The sequence below is a fragment of the Helianthus annuus genome, chromosome 11 (assembly GCF_002127325.2).
Source record: "Helianthus annuus cultivar XRQ/B chromosome 11, HanXRQr2.0-SUNRISE, whole genome shotgun sequence".
NCBI classification, from domain to species: domain Eukaryota; kingdom Viridiplantae; phylum Streptophyta; class Magnoliopsida; order Asterales; family Asteraceae; genus Helianthus; species Helianthus annuus.
Window position 1 is genome coordinate 126,137,615 of NC_035443.2, and position 26,715 is coordinate 126,164,329.

General features: G+C 35.4%; 2 protein-coding genes across 2 annotated transcripts; one reads left to right on the top strand and one right to left on the bottom strand.

The window, feature by feature from the left end:
* Positions 1-2,421: 2,421 nt before the first annotated feature.
* On the bottom strand, positions 2,422-13,764 carry LOC110935679 (serine carboxypeptidase-like 31). The gene is made up of 10 exons (XM_022178047.2): positions 13,473-13,764; positions 12,486-12,593; positions 12,049-12,144; positions 8,362-8,454; positions 8,188-8,270; positions 7,145-7,435; positions 4,692-4,822; positions 4,503-4,598; positions 3,039-3,144; positions 2,422-2,569 (listed from the first exon to the last, which is right to left on the bottom strand). The coding sequence occupies exons 1-10, from the start codon at positions 13,762-13,764 to the stop codon at positions 2,423-2,425; spliced, it is 1,443 nt and encodes a 480-aa protein (XP_022033739.1). The 3' UTR covers position 2,422.
* A 6,219-nt stretch (positions 13,765-19,983) lies between these two features.
* Positions 19,984-23,717, top strand: LOC110932856. Its single transcript, XM_022176109.2, has 5 exons — positions 19,984-20,077; positions 20,163-20,352; positions 21,375-21,939; positions 22,263-22,424; positions 22,494-23,717. The coding sequence occupies exons 1-5, from the start codon at positions 19,984-19,986 to the stop codon at positions 23,715-23,717; spliced, it is 2,235 nt and encodes a 744-aa protein (XP_022031801.2).
* Positions 23,718-26,715: the final 2,998 nt, after the last annotated feature.

Consider the following 26,715-nt stretch of genomic DNA (forward strand, 5'->3'; position numbering starts at 1 on the left):
GGAGGTGGGGTGGGTGGTGACGGTGGTGGTGGAAGGCGGTGATGGTGGTGGTGGTGGTGATGGTGGTGGTGGGTTGTTTATGGTGGTGGTGGTGGTGGTGCTAGAATGGTGGTGTGAAGAGGGAGAGAGAGAGGGAGTTAAGAGAGAAAGAGAAAGAGAGATCTGTCATTCTAAGAGAGAGAGAGAGAGAGAGAGAAAAGCTCTGAATTTTTTATAATTTTATTTTTTTAGTATTTAGGGTAAAATGACCAATATATCCTCATGTGGGGTCCATTTGGTCAGATTTAACAACAAAAATTAACTGAGTTAGAGCTAAAGGACATAACTTGCAAGGGTTTACAAACATCGAGTACATTTTCTGTAATTATTGAAGACAAATGACACCGTTTGCAATAAGTGACATACATAAAGGACGATTTTTGTAATTTACTCTTTTCATTTTGACTAAATTGCAATTTTGCTTTTTGAGTTAACAGAGGCTTCGAGAAGTTTTTTGGTAGATATTTTTGTTTTTTCTAAAGTGGGGTTTTCAAGAGTCCATCTCTCTCAACCCCAATACCTGTATTCATGGTAAAACTTCCATCCTCCCCACTGTGTTCAACCGCCGCCGCCATTCTTCTAAATCCGCTACTATTCCGGTTCCCATCTCCGGCGGTTTCACGGTTGACGGTGGGGGGTGTTTTCCCCTTCTCCTATGCCGTAAGTTTTACGCCTTTCTTGTGACCATCGGACCACCACTCTGGATATCCAACGAGTCTAAAAAACTGGTCCTTGGTATGCTTTGTCATACCACAGTGGTCACATTTAAGGTGAGACTTGTCTTCTTTAGCCATACTGTTTTTTTACATCACTTCGCCAGTATCCCTTAGATGCAAGCCCCAACCCTTCCGATTCAGTGGCTATCAAACCTGCTGCAATGCCCTGTGTGTCATTGAGAGGTGCTCAGAGGATGTTCTGGTGAGCGGCCTCCTTGCGAATAGTGGCGTATGCGGCCTCCGCCATTGGAAGTGGTTCTGACCGGAGTATCTCCCTCTTTATTGGGTCATACTTCCCGATCGAGGGCGTTTAAAAACTGGAATACCTTCTGTTCATTCCGATCATGTCATCGGATTTGGGTCAATCCGATCAATCTCTCCCCACACTCCTTGAAATGTAATCCACAGTTCTTCGAGAGAGGGGTTGTTCTGTTTGATATCATTAGCTTTTACATGGAGATTGAAAGTTTGAAGTTTGTCCCGACCACTACTATAGGTAACTACCAAGGCGTCCCATAATGACTTTGCTATGGGAAACTCGGTAAGGTTACCTGCAAGGGTAGGTTCGATGTTTTGAATTATCAACCATGAGAATACGACTAGGTCGTCTTGCTCCCATTGGTTGTATGTTTCATGGTTTCGGTCTGGTGGGTTTGAGATAAGGTGTTTCAATAGGTTTTTTGATCTTCCGCCAATGGCGACCCGAATCATCCGGGTCCATAGAGCATAATTTTGGCTATTCAGTTTCAGATTTATCTGTAAACTGTCGGAAAGTTTTGGGCCTTTTGGTTGAGAATTTTTTAGAAGGTTGGCTAGTTGTAAGGTTAAGTCGTTACCGAAGTTGTTGTCATCGGACATGGTGACTCGCCGTGGCTTGGATCTGTCTTAGGTAGATGATGAGCAGATTATAGAACCCGCTCCGATACCATCTTAACGAGTGAAGAAAGAATGGAGAACTGAATTGTATTGTTTATTGATATTTTGAGTTGTTTATAACATTGAATAAACATCACATATTTATACTATTCTAGAAGACAAAAGAAAGGTAGGAAGGAGAAAATATTGGCTGTCATTTGGGCTGTAAACAGTTCGGTCAACCTCTATAATTGTTGCTCAATATTTGGATTTCAGTGATCCCTCAATCAATGAACCATTCCTTTTTTCTAACAAGTGCATTTAACAATATATCCATTTTCTCTCAAAGAGTAATTTTCTTTGTTTATCCTTTTTCCGCTTCCATCTCGCCTAACACGTGATAGATGGCAATTCGTCATGCGTTCGTTTCTTGAATGGTTGCATGAAGAGTAAATTATATATTCATTAAATGCCATTGTAAAAGTTAACTAATAAAGTATTTAGGTGATATTTGCATGTTAAAGTGACTAAGAAGGTAGGTCTTGCGAAATGTACCATTTGGAACTATTTATGATACGATTCGGCAAACTAAACTTTGCATTATTCATATAACTATTTGTCATAAGTTCTATCAAATGGTTGCTTAAGTTACATGCATTATTATTTAATTATTTTTGGAGAACCCACACACATCATATGGATTATTATTAATACACTGAAGTAGAAGATTGTTTTCTAGGAAATTAATAGTTATGTATAGGAAATTCTTCATGTGTGGTAAGCTGAAAGACAATCCCCGACTGACGCCACGTTTATCGTTTTAGAGGTGGATTTTTTCCAAGGAGAAAGGAAGTGAAGAATGCCAGTGATTCACTCGGTTTGAAGATGGGTACTGCATGGCCAGCTCCTCTAAATGTAGCAAAAGTAAGACCTTCATACTCCTGCAGCCAACCAGCAACCTGAAAAAGGGGCAAATTTTAAAAACCAAACATAATTTCTATTTTGGGAAAGGTGTAAAAGTTACTAGTGATACCGAGCAGATTCAAGATTTAGCACACCCATACTTGAACCAGCTACATAGACCCAAACGATACCAGAAGTTACCTAAATTAAAAAGGAAATAACTTGTATACCGTTTGGAGTTACATGGCCATAAGTAACTGATGGAAATGCGTGTCGTTTAGAAACACCACGCCCCAATGTTACTTTCATTCCTTGTGAATGTAAAGTGCCATCATTTTTAGAAATTTAGGTGATACTATGCTTACTCAAGCCCCATAACAAATGTATGCGTTGGTTACAATCGAATTTTGCAAAATCATGCAAAGAGTAAGACAATATGATGTATCTAATTTGATGGTCCAGATATAAAAACTTAATAACAATCTACCTAAAGTTCTAACTTTTGAGTAGAATTAATAATATCACCTGCTTTTGGTGGTACCAGGGCCTCCATGCTCGAGTAATAGGTAGTCCTAGAGAGCTTAAACTGTATCTTGTGGACAACACAGGGACTCTCCCATCGGTATCTCCACTATAGCACCCAGAAACAAAACATGGTTATGTTAGCAGAGTTTATCATTTATCTTTTGATGTTTGTTAGTTATTATTCTATATGTAGTGTGATTATCTGGATAGTTATTGGTGTTTTACCACAATTAATGGTTTGCAAGTTTTATCGTTAGTTTTTTCATTGTAATATCTGTATAAAGATATATACAGTTTTCAATTTTTCAATACAGAAAAAAAATAATATTATCTTGGATCAGCTCTTTTGAATTCTTATAGATCATATCAATAAATAAAACTTTGAATACTATTTTGATCACTACAGGAAACTGATATGTTTCCTACTAATAAGATTTTGGTCAGAAGTTAGTCGGAAAAGGTTGTTTCCGTCCAATTTCCGACAAAATCTCGTGTGCAGAAAAATTAGTGCTTGGAAAAAACATCTAACAATTTTCCGATGACGTTTTCTAAGGGAAGGAGGGGTGGTTCACTAATGATAGAAACTATCACTCCCATTATCCAATCAAGTTATGCCATGTGTACAATCAATATTCTATCACTAGTGATAGAAATGTAGGGGGGTGGCATCACTAGTGATGATATCACAACCTTTTTTATTTATTCCATCAGTGTACAACTCCTCAGCACTAGAGTACAACCCACCATACACAAAGTTCCAAACTTCAACGCGTGACCACCACAACGCGTTAACTCTTCCACGCGTGATGAAACCACCGGCGGCGGTGTAGCGTGACCATTTCACGCGTTGTACAATGCCATCACGGGACCGCCCCGTGTGGCCTAACAAAGTTCTTGCAACACTACTAGAAAACTGAAAAACTCTGACCACAATTTCCAACAAAACATGTTTGGTCAGAAAATTCCGATCATTTTCCGGGAAAAAGCTGACTGAAATTTGGTACCTGGTTTTTGCGACTAATTTCCGACAATTTACCGACCAAAAAAAGTATGGTCGGAAATTTGTAGGAAACTTCCGACTAAATTCCGATAAAAAAAGAAAGAATAAAAGAAAAAAAAAATGTTTCTCGGAAACTAGTCGGATAGAATGTACATTATTAGTACCTTTATCAAGTACTATTTGTCATCATTAGTTAATACAACTTTGTTATATTTTGCAAGATCTAGTGTTATATTATTTCCGACATTGTTCCGGGACTATTTTCTAACCATAGTTTTTTTTTTTTTATTTTCCAACCACCTTCCGACATTTTTATTTTTAATTTTTATTTTGTTCAACTTTCCGTTAACCTACACTTTTCAGTTGAATTTCTGACCATTTTGCGACCACATTTTATATATTTATTGTTATTTTTAAATTCTGTATGACATATAGATTTCTGGTAGTAGATAACATTTTAGTACCTGTAGACCCATATTCTAAACTTGGCATCAATTAGTTTCTTGTAAATGGGGAGAACTGAATCTTTTGATTGCGCCCAGCCATTGAATATGTCCATACTGCAGCAAATGTAGTAAAGCTTGTATAAAAGAAATGTGCCATATAGTAATGTCAATAATCTTAATTAATCTTGAATTCAATTTTTAAATTACTTGCAAATGGTCCAGTTCTTGAGATTAAGACCATCCCCAACATGTAGTGCCTTCTGAACTTCAGGTTTATTATAATAACTTTTTGCATAATCATCGAGGCAAGGATCATAACCCCCCATTATACGTGGCATCTAAAAGAAAACATGATCAAGATCTAGTTAGTTCCATATAATGATGTCGTTCTCAACTTACTTTTTTCAGTCTTTTACTTTTTATTATAAACTAGTTGATTTTCTGAACCGCGCGTTGCGACGGGGACCTAATGACTGCAAAACGCGTGTCAGTAACGGCAAGCAGATACCGAATATCAAAACATAAATAAAAATGACGTGGCAAGGATAATCACTCCTTCCTAAAAAAAGATTTTAATAACCTAATATATAATAATAAGACCCACACGTCCTACACGTTGGAAATTCGGTTGTTTTCAGTTCAGTTATTATGGTGCTAACACGTTAAAATATGGATGAACTCGGTACCGGTAACGGCACTGAAAGTACCGATCCGGAAAATCATCGAAATTAGGTACCGGCACCGAAAATGCTCGCTACAATACGGTATGGTATTTGAAGGTAAAAATCAATAAATACAGGTATGGTGCTAGAGCGATGTTGAACCGAAAGTAACGTTTCTGAAAACGTCAAAAGGTGGGTACCAAATTGGTACCGAAAATGATTTGGTATAGTAAATTTGGTACCGATACGATACCGGTTTGATTACAGGATTTGATACGATTTGCTCATCAATAATATAAATATATCCAAGTTATTACATTATACAATTCATTTATTACAGAAAAAAAAACAAAAAAGAAAGCAACATAAGTTGTTGTGTATATAAAACCTCATTCAAACGAAATACAGTTTACTTACTGTGTGTATGAAAAGTAAATTAAACGGTGCAATTACTTGCATTTCTACGTTGATACAGGATTTGATGAGCTCGTTAACAACCGGTACCGAAAATACCGTAACCGAAATCCCCAAAAGTGGGTACCGTTACTGAATATACCTGTTACGTTACGATTTGGTACTGGTACGACACCGGTATTTAAGGGTAAAAACCAGTGAATACCGGTGTTGAACCGGTACCGAAAATACACCCGGTTTAATAAATTTGATATCAGTACCGATACCCAATATCATTTGCTAATCTATTAGTGAAATTACTATTCATTACTATTCATTAAAATGTACTTTTAATACATAGGTAAAGGTAATGTATTTTTAATATGTAGCTAATAGTTAATGACAATCACGTGACATAAATTGTATGCTCTTATTTACTTTCTATTGTTAAACATTGTTCACACTTTAGTGTAACAACTGTTTGGATAATATAATATAAGAAGCAAAAAACCTTGGTGGAATGGTGGTGTTAAGTGAGTATATATTATATCTACCATAGTTATTATCATTTGGTTTTACATTTATCCTTAAGGTTGTTTGGTACTTAATTATTCAGTCTCCCGTTTGAGTATTAGGATAATTATTGATTTTTATATTATTTATTTATTAGTTTAGTTGTTTTTATTACTATCTTTTTTCATTTAATCATCTTTTACTATAATCTTTTTATAAAGAAATCTCGTTTTCAGTTATCCAATAAGAAAAATACTTACTCACCAATATTTTTCAGTTCTTTTTATATTTTCAGATAAATTTTATCGTACTTTTTGAGTGTTCAAGAAATAGAAATGTGTCCACACCTAAAACCATGCGTAGTGGTAAGGGTGAATAATGCCCTCACCTTAGACGTTTTTCACCATGTGACAGTACAGTCAGCAAGTGGCATTATTGGACGTTTTTCTTAAATGAATGTAGTGGGGATGTGGGCATTATGTTAAAAGGGTGTAGATAATTAAATAAAAATAAAAAAACCCACAAAAAAAAGCTATTGGCCTAAAAAAGGAAGATTAAATGTGATTGGCTGTTCAAAATTGCTCCAAGCGTGATTTGAAAAATGCCAAAACAAAAAAATCAGTCAAACACGCCAGGGGTGGTTCCCGGCTTGTTTGGACGGGATTGGGAAAAAAAAACTGGGCAACGTGTCAAAATCTATTTGTGTCACCCTATTACCTATCATACGATTAATTAGTGTGAGACTGTGTCAATAAAGTGTGCACAGTTGACTTATTTAATTTGGTGGGTTGGCCATTATCTACTACTTTCCACTTCTATGTTGCCCTACATGATGTATCCAATTAAACTAATGGGGTTGTGTTTATAAAAGTAGCCCTTTGTTTAAAAAAAGTTAAACTAATGGTCACAAACAAGTAGTTACTTTTGGATCTTTGCAAGGTGCATGCTTAACAAGGTATATTAAATTACGACACATGCCTTATTTCAAGTTAGAAAATAGTTGATGAAATTAGAAAGTTTATGATTTTCTTAGATGCATAAAAAAATAAGTGCACGAGACATGTTTTGTGGATGCAGTGTATAAGCACATACCATCTTAGATGAGCTTTTCTTGAACACAACCTGCATCGCTTTATTATCCGCATACGCTGAATTGGTAATACAGACTGATGTATAGAGGCTGTAAATGTCTATCTCACTATATTGTGCTAGAACTTCATCCACAGCTTGGCTGCAATCCTCATTGCTCCAAGTATTGTTACTGTTGAAGTCACAGTTTTCTCTTATGATTTTGTGAGTTTCATCTGATACTACAGCATGACTCCAGGCATAGTCAATTAGACCTTTCCAGTCCTCAGCATCATTCGTTTCAGGGTTACCTAACTGCATTTCAAGCATTAATCCAACAAGAGTCCCTTTGTGGAATAAAATGAAATCGACAAATAAAGAACAAAGATCATTTTTTTTTGCTTTCTAGGTGGTCTAGAGATTTCATTAGCATTTCTAGGATGTTTTTGATACATGTTTGACAAATTGGTGTTTTGCTACCATGGGTAGCAAACTCATGCAAGTCCTCTGAGGTGCATGAGCGAAGCTTTTAGGGGGGGGCGACCCCCCGAACTTTTCGCTCATTGTGGAGAGTATGTAGTTTTCGTATAGAAATTTTTGGGTATATACGTTTACGACGACCCGGTTTTATAGAAATTTTTAGGTCCGGTGACTTTTGCCCCTCCTGTCGGAAATCTCAAGCTTCGCCACTGCTGAGGGGGCAAGCGCGATTCGCTATTGTGACAAGCAAACTTGCCTTGAGTTCGTTGTTCAAAGAAGCAAATTCCATCTTTCATTCCATGCAGAGTCATGAGAGGTACTATTCGCGTAAGTTTGTTGATTTTGTCCTTATCTATGTTCGCTTGTCTGACTAGCGAACTCAAAACAATCATAGTCAGATCATTCCCGATTCCCTTGAGTTCGCTGCGTACGTATTTGTCAAACATGTTACAAAACCTACTAGAAATACTTATATCTAAAATCTCTAGACCAACTAGAATTAATTCTAAAAAAACCACAAAATTCGAATGATGCGTCTTTTATTTATACGGTAAAGTTATCAGTTCGCTTCAAATCAGTGACCATACCAATATGCCTTTCAGGTTGATATACAGTGAAGCATCATTGTTTTTATCATGTATAAGGCCTGCCAGTTCTGGAACATACTTCCCTGCAAAAATAAGTCAAATAGATGAGATGATTTTGTGTTTTTATGTAATTCTAATCTAATTCTAACTTTGAGAAACATTTCAGAGCTATACCTGCATAGCTTTCTCCAGCAATATAAAATGTTCTATTCTTAAACGAAGGAAACTTTTGGAACCAGTTATGAAGGAAAGCATATGCATCCTTAGCTGTTATAATACTCCATTGAAGTAGGTGGTCAGTACATATTGCATTACAATATATTATATATGTGTATATTACTGAGAGGTTACTGGCATAACACAGTTTTTTAAGATAAGGAATAAGCAAAATAAACCAATCAATTTTTCATTCTTAAATGTTTTTAAAACATAAGAAAGTTGGGTAAAAAGTAATATTTATTCATCTTCTCCTGAAATATACAACATATATATAAAGCCTTTACATGTTCAAATCATGTGTACATTATATTACCAACACATAACCTACACATGTATATGTAAACATTCTAAATTAAAAAAAAATACTGCCAAATTAGTTTAATGGTTTATATATATAGGAAAAGTGTAATGTACAATTAGGGCTTATCGTACGCTCGTACGGTATTGTGAAATCTCATGTTATAAAAAAGCGTGTTGGAAATCGCATATGGGTATTTTTAACGAATTCGCATGTTGGTTTTTTTGTAACAATTTCGCATGTTGGTAAATATGATGAAATCGCATGTTGGTATATAAAACAATTTCGCATGTTGGTTTTTCAGCACAAATCACATGTTCAAGAGTGAATTCGCACCAGATCGTACGGCTGAGATGATCGCATACATATTATACGATAAGAGTGAAATCATAATCTCTTTACATCCTATAAGTATTAGGGTTTGTTATGTAATTAGTTAATAGTTAGTTTTATTAAAGTTAGATTAGTGATAGAAGTGCGGGGACTAGATGCGACAAAACGAAAGATAGTAACCTACATGTTATTGGATCGACACATCCAAGGGACGTATCCCTTCACTGATCGACGGCAGGAAACAAAGAAACAGGGACGTGACTTTTCAAGAAGGGACACACCTCTTCATCTTTGATTGAGAGCCACAAGATCAAAAGACGCAACTGTTCGCGAAGAGACACGTCTATTGGATTCGCACCTCTTCAGTTAGTATAAATAGGGTTAGGATTTCTATTGTAAAATATTCTCAATTAATTCAGTTGTACATACATTCAAGATTTGTATTCTTTCAATAAAGGTTAGTTTACGTTTATTCGTTCATTGTGATATTCATTGTTCGTTATCAAGATTCTGGGCAACAGTGGTATCAGAGCCTAGGGCTCAAATTTCGTTTCGGAAAACAATCATCAGGCGGGTGGTTGAATTCCCCTAATAATTCTGATCACGCAGGAGGCGTCGATTAGGTTGTTTTTTGTTAAGTTTTAACATCAATCGCATCAAGCGGGTACGATTGTTGTTCGTTCGTTAATCGGTCATCAGGAGGGTGTTCGATTTTGATCCGATCATCACTGAGGGTGTTTGGATTCTGAGTTTTTTTGTTAATTCAAATCACGGCAAGAGGCTACGATTCGGGTTAAGAAGACGGAAGCAAATCTGAGAAGTTTGTATTCCGGTTTAAGGTTTGAAGAAGCAATCGCAAATCTGAGAAGTTTGGGTTGTTTGAAGTTTGCAAAAGACACAAAATCTGAGAAGTTTTGTGATATCAAAGCATCAAGAGGGTGTTCGGTTGAGAAGTTTAGTCGCAAATCAAGCGGGTTTGGGGCTGATTTTTTTGGTTTGTGTTTAGAGAATCGCGAATCAAGAAGGAAGAAAAAACGCAGCCAAGAGGGTTGTTAAGAAAAGACAGAAAACCGTGCGGTGAATCACGATAAGAGAAGTCGGGCGATTCGCAAATTCCAGGTTCTACGTTCTATTTTTCTGGAATTTATATAAGGTTTAGAAATTGGTTTGATTCCACGTTAGAAAGTTAGTGTGAATTTTTTTTGGAATCATAGACTTCGGTTTTAGGAGAAAACCAAAGTTTAGAAAGTGAAAATTGTTGGAAAAGAAATTATGGCGGATTCAGGAGGAGCCTCTCCGTCAAACGCGGTAGTGATTAAAGATGGTAGTTCGTTCTCCCAGTTTCAGTGTCCTATCTTAAAGTCTACAAACTATACGGTATGGGCAATCCGTATAAAAACCATTTTGAGGGCAAACGGATTATGGGAAATGATAGAACCAAAAGAAAATACGCAAGCGGATGAAAGGAAGGATATGATGGCGACCGCTTATTTATTTCAAGCACTACCGGAAGATATGATAATACAAGTTGCAAGTTGCAAGAGTGCAAAAGAAATTTGGGATGCATTAAAGACTAGACACGTCGGTGCAGATCGAGTGCAAAAGGCACGTCTTCAAACGCTCAAAACAGAGTTTGAGATGTTAAAGATGAAGGAGGAAGACACTATCGATTCGTTCACTGCAAGACTAAATAGCATTGTCACGAGGGCAAGTGGTCTTGGATCAACTTTTGATCAACCGACTTTAGTACGGAAACTTCTGAGTTCTGTACCAAAAAGGTTCGTTCAAATTGTTGCAACCATTGAACAATTCGCTGATTTAGAAACAATGACGCTAGACGAGACAATTGGAAGGTTGAAAGCCTATGAAGAAAGGACCGGTTTGGTGGATGAAAACCCGGTATATAATCAAGAGAAACTTATGTATACGCGACGCGACAAGAACTATGGCCGTGGAAGGCGTTTTGGGAAGAATGGACAGGGAAGGTTCAACTCATCGCAAGACAAATGGCGTGATGGAAAGTTCAAACAAGAAGATGACGATGAAGATTCATCACATGACGCTTACAAGAGTAGAAGCAACCAAAGGAAGTTTGGGAAGGATTTAAGCAAGATTAAATGCTACAATTGCCAAAAGTTTGGTCATTATGCCTCAGATTGTCCTGAATCAAATCAAAGAGGAGAAGAAACAAATCTGGTGCAGAAAGACGAGGAACCAACTCTCCTAATGGCAATCAAAGAAGACTGCAATGATCTACTTCAACATGCACACGATGGCAAGCAAGACATGGAGAAAGATCAAGGTGCAACTTAAGGATGTTCGAGATTAGGGGGGTGAATGAAATCATAATCTCTTCACGTCCTATAAGTATTAGGGTTTGTTATGTAATTAGTTAATAGTTAGTTTTATTAAAGTTAGATTAGTGATAGAAGTGCGGGGACTAGATGCGACAAAACGAAAGATAGTAACCTACATGTTATTGGATCGACACATCCAAGGGACGTATCCCTTCACTGATCGACGGCAGGAAACAAAGAAACAGGGACGTGACTTTTCAAGAAGGGACACACCTCTTCATCTTTGATTGAGAGCCACAAGATCAAAAGACGCAACTGTTCGCGAAGAGACACGTCTATTGGATTCGCACCTCTTCAGTTAGTATAAATAGGGTTAGGATTTCTATTGTAAAATATTCTCAATTAATTCACTTGTACATACATTCAAGATTTGTATTCTTTCAATAAAGGTTAGTTTACGTTTATTCGTTCATTGTGATATTCATTGTTCGTTATCAAGATTCTGGGCAACAAAGAGCCATTGTACGTTAACCTAACCCAATATATATAACATACGTATCTATAATAAGTGGTAAATAGTTTAAAAATATAAAACATTAATAAAAATGTTAAATAATTTAGTTTTTATTTTCTTGTAACAAGGAATAAGTTAGTGTTCTATAATGAAGGTCATCCTATTACAATACTTGTGATAAGCCAGCTTCCTTGACTCACCAGTGAGGTCATCTCCAAGATTATCATAATCATTGGCTGTGTTTGAGTATGAAAAGCCAACACCAACAGGGGATTCAAGGAAAAGCATATTAGCTTCTGCACAACCATTTAACAAACATCAACTTATGTATCAGATCAATTATTTCTATAAAAAGAATGCAACTAAGAAATTGCATGTGTTATCGTCCATTGTGAGGCATACTGTTCCGCTAAAGGGTAACATGCACACATGAAAACTTTAGAGAAACAGTGAACTTTTAAGGTGGTTTAACATGTCTTTTAAAGAAATGTCTGCCAAACAATAACATGTCATCATGATCATCATACTCAGTAAATCCCACCAATGCCTCTATATTGTAGGAATAGAGAGGCTGCTTCCTGTGAGACCCCCGGTTCACGAAACAATAACATGTACACATAAGTAGTGTGAATGATACCTCTGTTCCACGAGTAGGGATTGAGATGAAGACCTTTTCCGTCTGTATTCACAATGAATGGCCCAATCTCCTGTGTAGCTCCATATCCCACTGATGAACACCCAGGACCTGAAACACACAGCAGCTTGTCACCACAAGGACAGCAATCCTGAATCATGTCCAAAGCTAAACTAATCCTTTGGTAAGTGGTGATCAAATTGTATAACGATGAATAGTAATACTTCCTTTGCTTCATAAAACTTTGTGCTACCGGAACATTACACTTATATTTCGTGTAAAATTTTAATATTTTGATTCACCTCGCATATTCAATACACCCAATGTAGATATACGTTTAGATAAAAGGAAAAAAAGTTAACTGATAGTTACTTGTTATCAAAAGAATTTCTTTTGGGTCCCAAAACTAATGAAAGTGACTATAAAAATGTTTTCTTGATAATAAGTTATTGAGGTAGGATTGAAAGGGTCCCATTAAATTCAATTCCTAACTATAGTATAGACTTCCATACATCATGTAAAACTCTAAAGGGATGGTAGAGTGATAAGCATCCGATTCCCCTGTTCTAAGGTTCAAATGCTACTTCCACTAATTCATACCATAACATCATGGAGCTCACCTGCCTAGTATAAGCTGGTTGCATTTTACCTGATCCCGTGGGTTAGTAATAGGTTACTGGTTGCAATGACGGATCTAGAAAATTCTTAAACGGCAACGTTTCAAAAAAAGGGGTAACAAAATAGAAAACACGTCAAATTTTTCCAAAATTTACACTACCGCCGGAGCGTCAAGGGGTAGCGGGGGCTACCCTTATTTATTAGCTATATTCGCCCATGACTGGTCGAGTACCGTGAGTTTACCAAAATACTGGTTCTCATGGTTACCAAAAAAGAAAAACGGTGATCTAGGATGATCAAAAACATACATAAAATCTTATACTATTTTATAGCAAAACAACAATTCAAATAGAGTTACTTTAACATGTTTACCTCCATTTAACCACAACACCAAGGGCTTCTCATGTGGAAGAGTCCAGGCTTCATAAAACCAGTAAAATAGTGCCCTTCCTTTTTTCTCATTTACAGTCACATATCCAGCATAGTGTCGGAAGTCTACACTAGGCTGACCAGGCAAGTTTGTCACAAGATCTTTAACATTCTGGACGTTTACTTTTTCTTCCTTGGACCATTGTCCATGCCTTGCAACTACAAATATAGTTTTAGATAACAATAGCACAACAATTATTTTCAACATAGATATCACGTTTGGATAGAAAGCCATAATGATTAACGAGTACCCAACAAATAGCTTATTATGTGGTTATGCCAAATGACATGAAGACCGCATTCCTATTTATACTTGTTGAGACACATTACCAAATCCCACTAATCAAAGTTAAGAATATAAAGTTTATAACTATATGCTAGGCTATACGTAAAATTGGTTAATGTATGTTGTGTGTATTACCATTATCTACCTATGCATATCTAGAGTCTAAATATTGATAATGGGTCGTAACCTTTTTCTTTCCAAATCATTATATTTTTGCCACGAACCAGGTGGGAGGTTGGAGGTGGTTGACTGGTGGTGGGTCCGAAAATTAGATACATATTGTATTTCATCACATGCGTTTGATGCATGCATTCAAGAAAGCAGACTCTTCAAAGAACTGAAGCATGATTCTTAGTAGGATTTAATGTTAACTTCCTTGTTAGTGGATAAACCTTATAATGTGGTTCCTCTAGTAAGGCTTCAAGGAACGGGTCATAATTGCAAAAAGTTATTAGTTAGTTTAAGATGCAAATAGATTAAGTATACAAGGTGGAGATACAATACGAAGTTTATTTCGCTAAGAAGGATAGGAAGCAATCATAACCGTCCAATTGCACAATCTACGGTCTAGATCAAAATCAAATTAAAAATTGTCATTTAAACACGCTCTCCGGGCTTTCAAGGGTATTATCGTCAAATTCCAAAATAACCGCCGTTGAATATACACAGAAAGGCTTCAAACAAAAGTGCATTACGTTTTACACTTCCATTAAACGATCAAACACATACAGAAATTTGAGAAAATCATACTCAATTGAAGTTCATGGCGTCGTCGAGAGATAATATGAAGGTTTACCTTCGAGTTACTCAAAAGAAATCCGTCTCTGAAAACCCTAAATCATCAAAGAAGCCTAAAACATCATGAGCTGAAGAGAACATAGATCAACAAGTAAATATTAGTAGAAAATCAACACACTACAAGAATGGGAGGCCATCAGCGGCGACACAATTAGCGGCGACAGGCCTAATGTCGCCGCTATTGGTCGATCCGTGTCACAGACCCTGAGACCAAACCCGGCCAGCCGTTGATCAAAATCCTGATCTAATGGTTGGGGATTTAAAAGGCAATACCGGCGACGAAAAGTAGGTCATTAGCGGCGACAGCGGTCTCCGCTAAAAGTGTGTGTCCCACATTAAATCCTAGCCACACAAATCTTATCCTGGTCAACCTAATAGCGGCGACAGGTAATCAATACCGGCGACAGGCTGTCGCCGGTAAAAGTGAAAACGTAACAGACCTTATCAGCGCCTTTCCCTCTCTCCTCTTCACTTTTCCCCCCAAAACTCTTGCTTCCACCGCCGGAGACACTCGATTTTTTGCCCAATCGGTTAGTTTAACTTGTTTTATGTTACATTTCTTCTCTACATTTGTTACATACATGTTATAGGCTTTAATTTTTGCTCTTTTTTGTGTATTTTTGTGTTTGTGGAAGAAAATTCGGATCACCACCATCTCTTCTCCGGTCACCACCTTCACTTATCCGGCACCACCTCGTCTCAGCGGTCTTAGTCTACTTGAAACTTGAAAAACCGGTTAGTTTTTTTTTTTTTAAAGTTTAGAAATTGTATAATTTTTAGTTTAGGTATGTAAATTGTGTATGTTAGTATGTATGTTTGTATAATTGTTAGTATGTAAATTGTATAATTTTTAGTTTAAGTTGTATAATTGTATGTATGTGTATGTTAGTATGTTGGTGAAAAACGTGTATGTTAGTATGTATGTTTGTATAAAGTATGCAAATGTGTATGTAAGGATGTAGGTGTATGTTAATATGTTGTAGGTGTATGTTAATATGTTGGTGAAAATTGTGTATGTTAGTATGTCAAATGTATAATGTAGGTGTATTTGGAGAAAATGAGTATATGAAAGTCTATGTATTTGTGTATGTAGGTGTATGTAAGCATGTATGTGGGTATGTAAGTGTATGAATGAATGTATGTATGTAGGTGTATGTTAGTTATGTTGGTGAAAAATGTGTATGTTAGTATGTATGTTTGTATAAAGTATGCAAATGTGTGTGTAAGTATGCAAATGTGTAGGTTTGAAAAAAATGTTAAAGTTTGATAATTTGTATATTTGTGTTTAAAACAAATATAACAATCATTAAGAACATAACAAGCTTAAAAACTGTGCCCGTGTTTGAATTAATCATTTTAAACATAACGAGCTTAGAAATACCCGCCCGAAATTGATTTAGAAATTAATTTCGGGTTGTCCCCGTTTATCTTGGGACTGCTTTTTGAATACTTTATCTCATTTAGGATGTGAATGTGTATTACATGATTGTTTGTTTAAGAATGATTCGGTTATTATTTTCTCTTTGCTCCTCGGGTATATATATCATTACATATATACTTGAGAGCTAAGAGGAAATGCTGCCGAGTTTTTCTTAAACAAACAATCATGTAATACACATTCACATATGAGATAAAGTGTTCAAAAAGTGGGTTTAGCAGCCTACCCTTGTCTTGTTAATCCTAAATTAGATTTTCTTTCAGTTGCATAATGCCTATCGATAAAAGTTGGATTGATTCCCCACGTCATTCACCTCAATACAAGCAAGGACTCAAGTCATTTATCGAGATGTGTGAAAAAGTGATAAAAAACCACGATGAAGTTAGATGTTCGTGTACCAAATGTAAAAATTCCAGCTTAAAAACTATGGCAGAAATGAAATACCATTTGGTAATTTACAGTTTTTGGAAGGAATACACGAAGTGGACCTATCACGTGGACACGACCCCAATTGCAGAAGTAAACGATGTTGCGCCACAAGACGGTATGGTAAACGTTATTGAAGACATTAGGGGGGAGCGTATGGAAGAAGATACATACCTTAACCAAGAGAACTCGAATGGAGATAGTAGCGGTGTTGTTGATGATTTTGAAGACCTGGTAAAAGAAGTTGAACAGAATTATATCCTGGTTGTACCAAGTTTTCTTCTATCGACTTTTTAGCAAAGCTTTTGAATATAAAGGATACGTACCATTTGCAAAATGAAGCAGTAGATCGACTCCTCTCATTGTTGCGAGAGTCAATGCCAGAAGACAACAAGATTCCCCCTTCGTATTATGTAGCTAAGAAGACATTTAAGAAGATTGGTTTGGCATATGAGATGATAGATGTGTGCACAAATGATTGTGCTCTCTTTTGGAAAGTAAACGAGTCCTTGCAAAATTGTCTCGTTTGTAATGAGAGTCGATGGGTCGATAAAGACACAAAAGGCACGAATGTGGCTCGTAAGGTGTTACGATACTTTCCTTTGACACCTAGACTACGACGTTTGTATTGTTCAAGGCACACAGCGAAAGATATGATATGGCATAGTACCGGACGATCGGAAGATGGGACTATGCGTCATCCAGTTGATGGATCTGCATGGCAAGACTTTGATAAAAAGTACCCAAACTTCGCGATGGAGCCACGAAATGTTCGCTTAGGGCTTGCAGCTGACGGTTTTAATCCCTTTAACAACGGTAGTGGATCCTCAACTCATAGCACGTGGCCGGTTATACTCACCACATATAATCTGCCTCCCTGGCTATGCATGCGAGAGTCCACATTCATGTTGACCTTGTTGATTCCTGGCCCTAAATCACCGGGGAAAACATGGATGTTTTCCTTAGACCGTTAGTGGATGAGCTTAAGCAATTGTGGCAGACAGGTGTACGTACTGACGACGCAGCAACAAACACATACTTCACAATGAAGGTTATGGACCATAAATGACTTTCCAGCCCGTAGTAGTCTATCGAGCGGACAAGGCTACATGGCATGCCCAACTTGTAACCAAGACACTCCTTCAATACGTGTAACTGGTAAATGTGCTTATGTTGGTCATCGCCGGTTCTTAGATGCCAACCATCCTTGGAGAACAAGTCTCGACTTTAACGGGAGACCCGAGACACGAGACCCTCCGAGACAGTTTAGCCCAGCTGACATAGAAGCTCAACTCGGTCGTTTAATTAATCGTCTACCAGGCAAGCATCCAGATTTTGGAGGTGGGAGGATAACCCGGTTAGATTTTGAGTTGAACTGGTCCAAAAGAAGCATATTTTTGACCTTGAGTATTGGTCTTCTCTGCAGCTGAAACATAACTTAGATGTAATGCATATAGAGAAAAATGTGTGCGACAGCTTGCTCGGTACTCTTCTAATGAACGATAAGAGCAAAGAACGCCAAATGCATGGTCCGACTTGGAAAAACTAAACATTCGGCCGACACAATGGCTGAAACAATCGGGTGGCAAGTTCTTAAGTCCCCACCCAAAGTACTCATTCAAGTCCGATGATCGAAAACTTTTTTGTCAGTTTATAAAAAAATGTTAAATTACCAGATGGGTTTGGATCTAATATCAGTAAGAGGTGACAGAAAACAATACTAACATTACCGGATTGAAATCTCATGACTGTTATATCCTCATGCAACGTTTAATACCGATTGGGGTTAGAGGGCTTTTGACTAAAGATACATCTACACCAATAGTAGACCTTTGTATGTTCTTTAAGCAACTTTGCTCTAGAACACTATCGGTGGATGATATGAAGAAAGCAAAGGATGACATTGTTACCATCTTATGCAAGTTAGAGATGATCTATCCACCTGCGTTTTTTGACATTATGGTTCATTTACTTGTGCATTTACCTGATGAAGCGATTGCGGGAGGTCCAATAGCTTTTAGATGGATGTATCCATTTGAAAGGTACATGAAAAAACTAAAGAACTATGTCAAAAACCCGGCAAGGCCTGAAGGTTGTATAGCTGAAGGTTATGTGTTTGAAGAAGCTCTAACATTTTGTTCAATGTACCTTAAAGATGTTCAGACTAAGTTCAATCGCCCAGATAGAAACGATGATGTCGTTATTGAAAAAAGAAAGTTATGGGTGTTTGAGTCCAAATGTCATCCTGTTGGCGCAACAAAGGACAAATATCTATCATTCATCGAAAAAAAGCAAGATGGAATGGTTTGTCCTCGAAAACTGCGCAGAAGTTAGGGAGTACATGAAGTGAGTGCTTCTATCTTTAACTTTTCATAATCTGTTAATTGGTATTTTTTACTCCTTTCTTATATTTATCATCAATGTAGTGAATTCAAAATACACATCCCCAAGATGATCTTAAAACCAAATTTCCGGGATGGTTTCTCCATAAGGTATAATACATATATAACACTCATTACTCTACACTTGCTAGGTAATACACATATAACAAACATTATTACTCTATATTTGTTAGGTCCATTCGATGAAAACACAAAATTCTCCAGAATTCCACCCGGAGCTGTATGCTCTTTCAATTTGTGCGAAAATGACTGCTTACACTTACACTGCTTGCATAGTCAACGGTGTTAGGTTTAAGACACTTGAACGTGATGCAAAATGCGCAACGCAAAACTCTGGGGTGGAAGTGGTTGGAGAGAACGGTGTGAAATTTTATGGCCAATTAGAAGAAATTATTGAGTTGCGTTATACAAATAATTATTCCACTGTCCTATTTCGGTGCAAGTGGTTTGATACTCGAAGGGGTGTAAACCATGACAATAATATCACCAGTATAAGCACTGAACATGAATGGGACAAAGACGATCAACTCATATTTGCTTCGCAAGCCAAACAAGTGTTCTTCATCCAAGAAACGTCTCGAAACCAAAAAAACAAACATAGGTGGGTAGTCGAAAATGTTAATCATCGAAGAATTTCGGATCGGCCATTAAGTGATGATGACCGCGTCAATAAGGTTCAAAATGTTGACAAAGGCTTAGAAGATAATGACGTTGTCGACAACAACTCTTCATCTGACTGTCCACTTGTCATTGACTTGACCCAATACTTTCAAATTGGATCTTCTCATGTTACTGCGGGTGAGCCTTCAATTGAAGTTGATCCCCCAACGACTACCGTCGATGAAGTGTTTGAGGTCGAGTCTGATTGTGATGAGGTCAAGGCTGATTGTGATGAGGATGATCCCGATTATGTGGAGTCTGACTAAAAGAAAAGTTATTGTAATTTATATTGATTTGTAATTGATAAACACGTGTTTGAAATATTTATTTGAATTTGAGTTACACTTGTTGTACTTTCCCTTAGTTTCTATTAGATACACATGCTGTAACATTTGTAACTTTATAGGGATTATGTTTTCGGTATTGCTGATATTCGCTTATTTGATGGCGGATGTGGCCCCCTGGGGACATGGGGGTGACGGTGCTGGTGATCCACCGCTTCCTCCTGGTGGGATTCGTGGCACACACGAGACAGACGGTAAGTCTTTTACTAAATTATTTTGTAGTCCTTATATTTTATATATTATAAATGTTGTTACTAATTATTTTTGTTTTAATTGCAGTGGTTCCCCCAAAGAAGGTTAGAGGGGAAGCTAAAAACGAGAAACTACGACGTCTAGTAAAAGCGGGGGGGCCTGTGTCGCTTACGTTTGATCGACAGGTCATGTTTTCAAGCGACAAATTGGACCAATACCGGCAACACCTGTCGCCGCTAAAGGTGTCCCTTTCTTGTAGTGACAATGAAACAACAAAGTAGTAGAAAACGCAAAGAGATTTCAGACAATGGTAATTTTATGTATTTTTGCTTTTTAATTGAATTCAAGTTACATTTTATGAAGTGCAATGACCTAATATATCATATCCCTTCCCAAAAATTGTTAATGAGTGATATCTTATCCCTATCTTAACATTTTTGTTATTAGAGATTACATTACGTTTTATGTTAAAACTATGACCTAGGGTTCTAATGCTTTTTATGGGATTCATGTATTTTGAACTAATGCGTTTTACCTTAATAAATTTGCAGAAACAAAGAGATTATTATTATGATAATTGTAATCGAATTTTAAAACATTGCGTTTTAGCTTTGAAATTGCTGAGATACATGTGTTGTTAACTATTGCGTTTTATATTAAATGCTATCAAATGCTTTTTTTATTACTTGACTAATGCGTTTTATATTAAAATATCATAAAAAACAAAATGAGATTATGTAATGTTAATTTGGTGTGTTAAATAATATGATGTAAAGTATTGCGTTTTATCTTAAAACTGTGAATTACTGCTTTTTATCTTTATAGTGTTAGCTAATGCGTTTTATCATAAATTTGTTAATTGACATTGTTTCATTATTTTGTTTAAAGTTAAAAACAAGAGGAAAAACAAAAAAGGAGAAGAAAGAAAGTGGTGATAGAATCTTCAGAAGATACAGTTTCTGATCCAAATGATGAAAATTCTAGTCGAGCTATAGTTCTGCATACTTCCGAACTACAACAAGTAAATTCAGGTAACATAAAACGCATTTAACAAATTTCATGAAAAAAATATATGTTTCTAAAACACTTCAATGTATCAAATGATGATTTTGTTGATCCACCACCAAGAGTGAAACAGACAAAAAATCAAAAGAAGGAAAAGGCAGAATCAAAACCTAAAAGATCATTGAGGAAAGATTAAAGAGAAGAACAACCAGAACAACAACCATATTATGATTACGACGGAAGAAAAATAAACATAAGACGTGTAGTCAATAATCTAAAAAATTATATTGACAGTTTGTCAAAAGAGCAACGAAAAGTTGTTAGAGAAATAGGGTTTGAGAGCATACTATCATTCAAGCTGCATTCAGTTCCACGCAAATTCAGATATTGGTTGGTAAAAAACTTTGATGCTGAAAATGATCAGATAAATACAGGAGATGAGAAGATTAAGATTACAGCTGAATTGATCCAAAAGGTATTTCAAATACCAAATGGAAAAACAGAGATTGAGGAAAAATTGAGGCCAAAAGAAACTGATCTTATAATTAAATTCTGGCGCGGTCAATTCAGCAAAGATATATTGAAGAGAATGTATGCGGCCAACTTGATTAAATATTTAAAATCAAGAAATGAGCTTGGAAGATTGTTCAAACTAAATTTCTTGGTTATATTTTTTACGGTCATGGCAGAGGCAATGCAAAGTAGTAATGTTAATCAAAGATTCTTGCCATCGATGAAAAGTGACAAAAAAACCAAGGATTTTAATTGGTGTGAATATATTCTGACTGTTTTAAGGCGTACAAGAAGACAATGGCCTGGAAATGACAAGCTCTTCAATGGACCTATTGCATTGTTAGCGGTATGAAATCTGATCTTTCATTATTGCTACATATTTGCTGAATGCTTTTTTAGGCTGCTTGTTTATATTCTTTGTTTAAAATATGTTTGTTTAAAACGCAATGTATATAAAGTTACAAAACGCAATGACTTGTTTATATTTTTTGTTTGTTTAAAACTATACTTTATTAAAACGCAATGCTTGTGTAAAACACAATATTTGGTAAAACGCAATGTATTAAAGTTATAAAAAATTAGTTGTGTAAGTTGTTTACAATGATTTATATATTAAAACGCAACAAAATTTGAATTGATTATTTTTCTAAAACGCAATGATTCATACAGATACTATATGCTTACAAAAAACAAGGATTTGACGATGCTGAAAACACTGAAGAGTTCTCTCTTGATAAAATTGACTCCACAACATTACAAGAATTTGAAGATGAATTGGAAATTGCTGCGCAAAATGAGGGGAGATGTCTTGTAATGGATAAAGAGAAAAAAGTCAGAAAGAATAAACAAAAAAAGAAAGATTAGGAGGATGAATTTTATGTTTATCCATCTGAATCCGAGAATGAAAACGAAGAAATTTTTGAAGATGAATCTGAAGAAAAAGACGAAGACGATGCTGAAGAACACCCAAACATCAATATAAACTCAGAAGAGATAAAAGATGAAAACACCTTACTTAAAGCTGCAACAGACTGGATTGAACAAGAGAATCAAAAGGATGTTCAAAACAGCCCACTTAAAACCAATGAAACTGAGAAAACACATACAGAAAGTGGAGGATCATGGGGGCAATTCTTCATTAAACCATCAATAGGAAATAAAGATAAACTGTGGGTAGACAGTCAATGCCGACTGCGTAATTTCATGCCATCACAAAATCAAAGTGAAGGTCTTTCTGACATTCATTCAACAAAAAGTGGCGATGAAAATATGAAGAATATTGAAGATAAAAAATCACATGAAGAATATCTTGTGACTGCCTTGGATGATCATTTTAAAGGATTTGAAGAAATTTTCGAAAGCATCCAATCATGCATAGATGAGATCGTTGAAGAATATCCAAACAGTGAAGCTGTTCATAATAAAGTAAACGAATGGGCATCATTGATTGAAAAATTCAACCATCAAGCTAAAAAGCACAAGAAAGTTAATATTGATTCAACTCTGATGGAAACACCATCAAGATTTCTAAATTTGAGCCAAAATGAAGACACCGAAAATCAAATCATTTCAACACCATTGATTGTAAAACGCAATGATGATGATACAAAACGCAATGAGGATAACACAACTCTATTCCAGTCCTCCAATCCAGAAAAAATCAGTGAGAATGAACCTGCATCTATTCTGCAAACACACATTGAAAAACCTTCAATGGTACAATCATCATTTAGCGAAGAAACTCCATCATTAATGTTGGAGATAATCAAAAAGACAGATGAAGAAGAAAAAAAATCAAATAAAAAGAAAATTGAAGATGATGAGGTACCATCCTTTGATTTGAAAATTTCTCAGTTGTCTTCAAATGTTGATGAAAATGAAGTTGAAGTTGATGCTACTCGCCACGCTGCACAAACCGAAATTCAAGCGGAATCTGAAAATAAAAAAATCGAAAAAGAAGTTCAAATTACTGGAATACAAACAATGTTTGATAGAATTGAAGAACAGGATACTGAAAAGGAAATCAATGATCTAATTCAAAACACATCATTCCTCAACCCACAAGAAGATCCGTATAAACACCTGCAAAATCAGTTCATCAAGAACAACCAACAAGTGATATAACCAAAACAGAACAAATAATCACAAAGATGGTACGACCAGATCGACAGAAAAATCTACCAGAGGTATTTTTGTTCACCATACTATCTAAGACAAGTAGCAATGAAGGAAGCAAGAACGGCACACGAAAACAACATATCGGGATATGCTTTCCATGCAGAAGGAGAAATGATGTAAAAATTCTTTTATATACACTAACACAAAACAAAAATCAAAATATTATAATTTAATTATTATTTTTTTTTTTGCAGGGACACTCTCTTTGAAATTAGAGATCATGTATTTCTGTATAGATATGCTGCTGAAACAATGAGGCCAGGATTGGAAATCACCGGAGAAGTAATCAATTGTTGGTCATATATTTTGAATGAAGAAGAAAAAAGAAGATCAAAAGACAACAAAACTCCAAGATTTTTCTGTACTATTCGAATGCTGGTAAGATATATAAAACGCAATTTGTCTGTTTTATAGAAATAATATATGTATAGTGAAGTTTTTTGAAGTTTAATTGAATGAAGTTTTATAAAACGCAATTGCCAGTTTTATTTCTTTCATAAAACGCAATGCTACTTTGTTTGAATGAAGTTTTATAAAACGCAGCTGTATGTTTTATTACCTTCATAAAACGCAGCTGTATGTTTTATTACCTTCATAAAACGCAATAATATGTTAATTTGTTTAATGTCATGCAGGCTTTAACATCGAGTGATAAGGAAAAAACTGAAAATGAAGAAAAGATGATAGAAGCATTCACAAAGAACATTGAAAAAATTCTTCAAGGTGCAAAGCTAAAAAGCATAAAGGATTTTAAAATTATCCTTGTCCCGATTCTCCTTGCAGAGCATTTCTTTGTGATCTCCTTCAGTCTTGAACAGAAACAAATATTCATCATTGACAACAGTGCGGAAGAAGAAACAAATAAAGCTAAATATGGTGATGTGCCTGAAAATACAGTAAGTATTCTTACTTATGCTTTTAAAACACAAATATAAACCACCTGATCTTTTTGTTTTTTTTTCTGTAGAGGAATGCTTTGGCAGCTTACCTTAAATCTGTTGGACATGAAAAAGCAGATGAAATAAAGGGAATAACCCCTGTAAGAATGGAGATGAAATGGAGGACAAAAGATAACGGCAATGACTGTGGTATATTCTGTATGCGTCATATGGAATGTTATAATGGTGAAGCAGTCGAGAAATGGGATTGTGGGTTTAATGAGGAATATGAAGAAGCAGCAAATATCAAGAAGGGTAAAAACAAAAAACCAGTCAACAAGCAGACCACACAACTTGATGATTTAAGAAGAAAGTTCATCGCGAAGATATTATTGCACGAAATCAACGAACAAAAAGATTATGTTATTGAGGACTCAAAGAATTTTCGAGATCTCAGTGCGAAACTTAAAAAAAAATCTTATGACACTAGTTTAGAAAGGATTAAAGACAGGCTTGCTCTTGCTGGTTTACTTTGATTTAGAAATGCTACTTATTATAAAACGCAATGTTTTTTCTTTTAGCATGGTTTTAATATAACTCATTATTTTCTTGATCTTGCTGGTTTACTTTGATTTAGAAATGCTACTTATTATAAAACTCAATGTTTTTCTTTTTGGATAATTTTCATATAACGCAATATTTTGTTGATATATTTAAAATACTCTTATTTGTTTGTTATTTTAAAACACAATATGTATCCTTTCTTTTAATTAAACATTATTTTGATAATTTAAAATTTATAAAAAGGATACATATATAGTGAAATGTTATTAATATAAAACGCAACATTTTAACTTATTATAAAATGCAATGTTTTTTTATTTTGGATAATTTTCATATAACGCAATATTTTGTTGACATAATTGAAATGCTCTTATTTGTTTGTTATTTTAAAACGCAATATGTATCCTTTCTTTTAAACATATTATTTAAACATTTTTTTGATAAAAATTTTATATAGTATATTTAAAATTTATAAAAAGGATACATATATAGTGAAATGTTATTAATATAAAACGCAACATTTTAATAGTATGCTATAACTCAATATTGTCTATTTATTTGTTGTTTGACATAAGTTATTTACTCTAAAACGCATTACAAAGTGTTTCCTAATTATTCATTTCCAAAACGCAATATACCTTTATAATGCAATGAACTTTTTTTTTACTATTTTTATAACACAAAACACAAATTAATAGCTTAATTACAATAATGACAATCATAAAACAAAGTGATATATTATAATCTTCTAAAACGCAATGTTATAAAAAAATAATAATAAATGAATAGTAGATAAGGGAAACAAAGAAAAAACTGATAGCTTAATGACAAGGAAATTGATAAGACAAAAAGCCTTAAAAGCCTTTTGGATTCTTGATAAAATAATGTATGATTGAACAATCAATTCAAAGAAAAAAATAAAATACAATCATTTTTATTATTAACACACTTGATTCAAATCCATCTACCAATCCATTATATAAGAACAAAAACCCTAAACTATTTTCACATTCCTCTCATCATACACCAAATACACCAATACCCAACACACACAAACCCTAAAATGGCTAATCAACAACTATCAGTTTGGTGGGTTAAAAGAGACAATTTCGTTTTTCAATTCCTTGATGGAAAAAAATACCATTCCGTTGCTTCTGTTCTTCAAAACTGCAATGATAATGTTTTGAGAAGGATGAATGAAATAGGTATACCACATGCTTGTTACACAGATCAGACAGCCGCACTGTTCAGAATTCTATACAAAAGATTTGGAAATCCGTATCAAACTGCAACTGAAGATGCCCAGGTTACATCTTGGGAGTTCATTGAAGAAACTTTCAAAGTTTCAGTGATTTGGGACGATGGTGATGTGGAGATTTATGACCCAAAGGACATATCTAGCAATGAGGATAAAAACTTTTTGAAGCAGTTATCTGAAATACCAATCATCAACAACTCTGCTAGCAAATTTGCAGAGAAGCTTCAAAAGGCAGTAGTCTCAC

Bases quoted from the DNA above. Each gene is read 5' to 3' on its own strand.
- LOC110935679 (XM_022178047.2), bottom strand. From the start codon at position 13,764: ATGGCTTTCTATCCAAACGTGATATCTATGTTGAAAATAATTGTTGTG. The intron at 12,145-12,485 runs GTATCATTCACA...ATGGTTGTGCAG, and splicing joins TCCCTACTCGTGGAACAGAG to AAGCTAATATGCTTTTCCTT. The intron at 8,271-8,361 runs GTATAGCTCTGA...TTATTTTTGCAG, and splicing joins TGCTGGAGAAAGCTATGCAG to GGAAGTATGTTCCAGAACTG.
- LOC110932856 (XM_022176109.2), top strand. From the start codon at position 19,984: ATGGCGGATGTGGCCCCCTGGGGACATGGGGGTGACGGTGCTGGTGAT. The intron at 20,078-20,162 runs GTAAGTCTTTTA...TTTTAATTGCAG, and splicing joins TGGCACACACGAGACAGACG to TGGTTCCCCCAAAGAAGGTT. The intron at 20,353-21,374 runs GTAGTAGAAAAC...TTATATTGACAG, and splicing joins AGTGACAATGAAACAACAAA to TTTGTCAAAAGAGCAACGAA.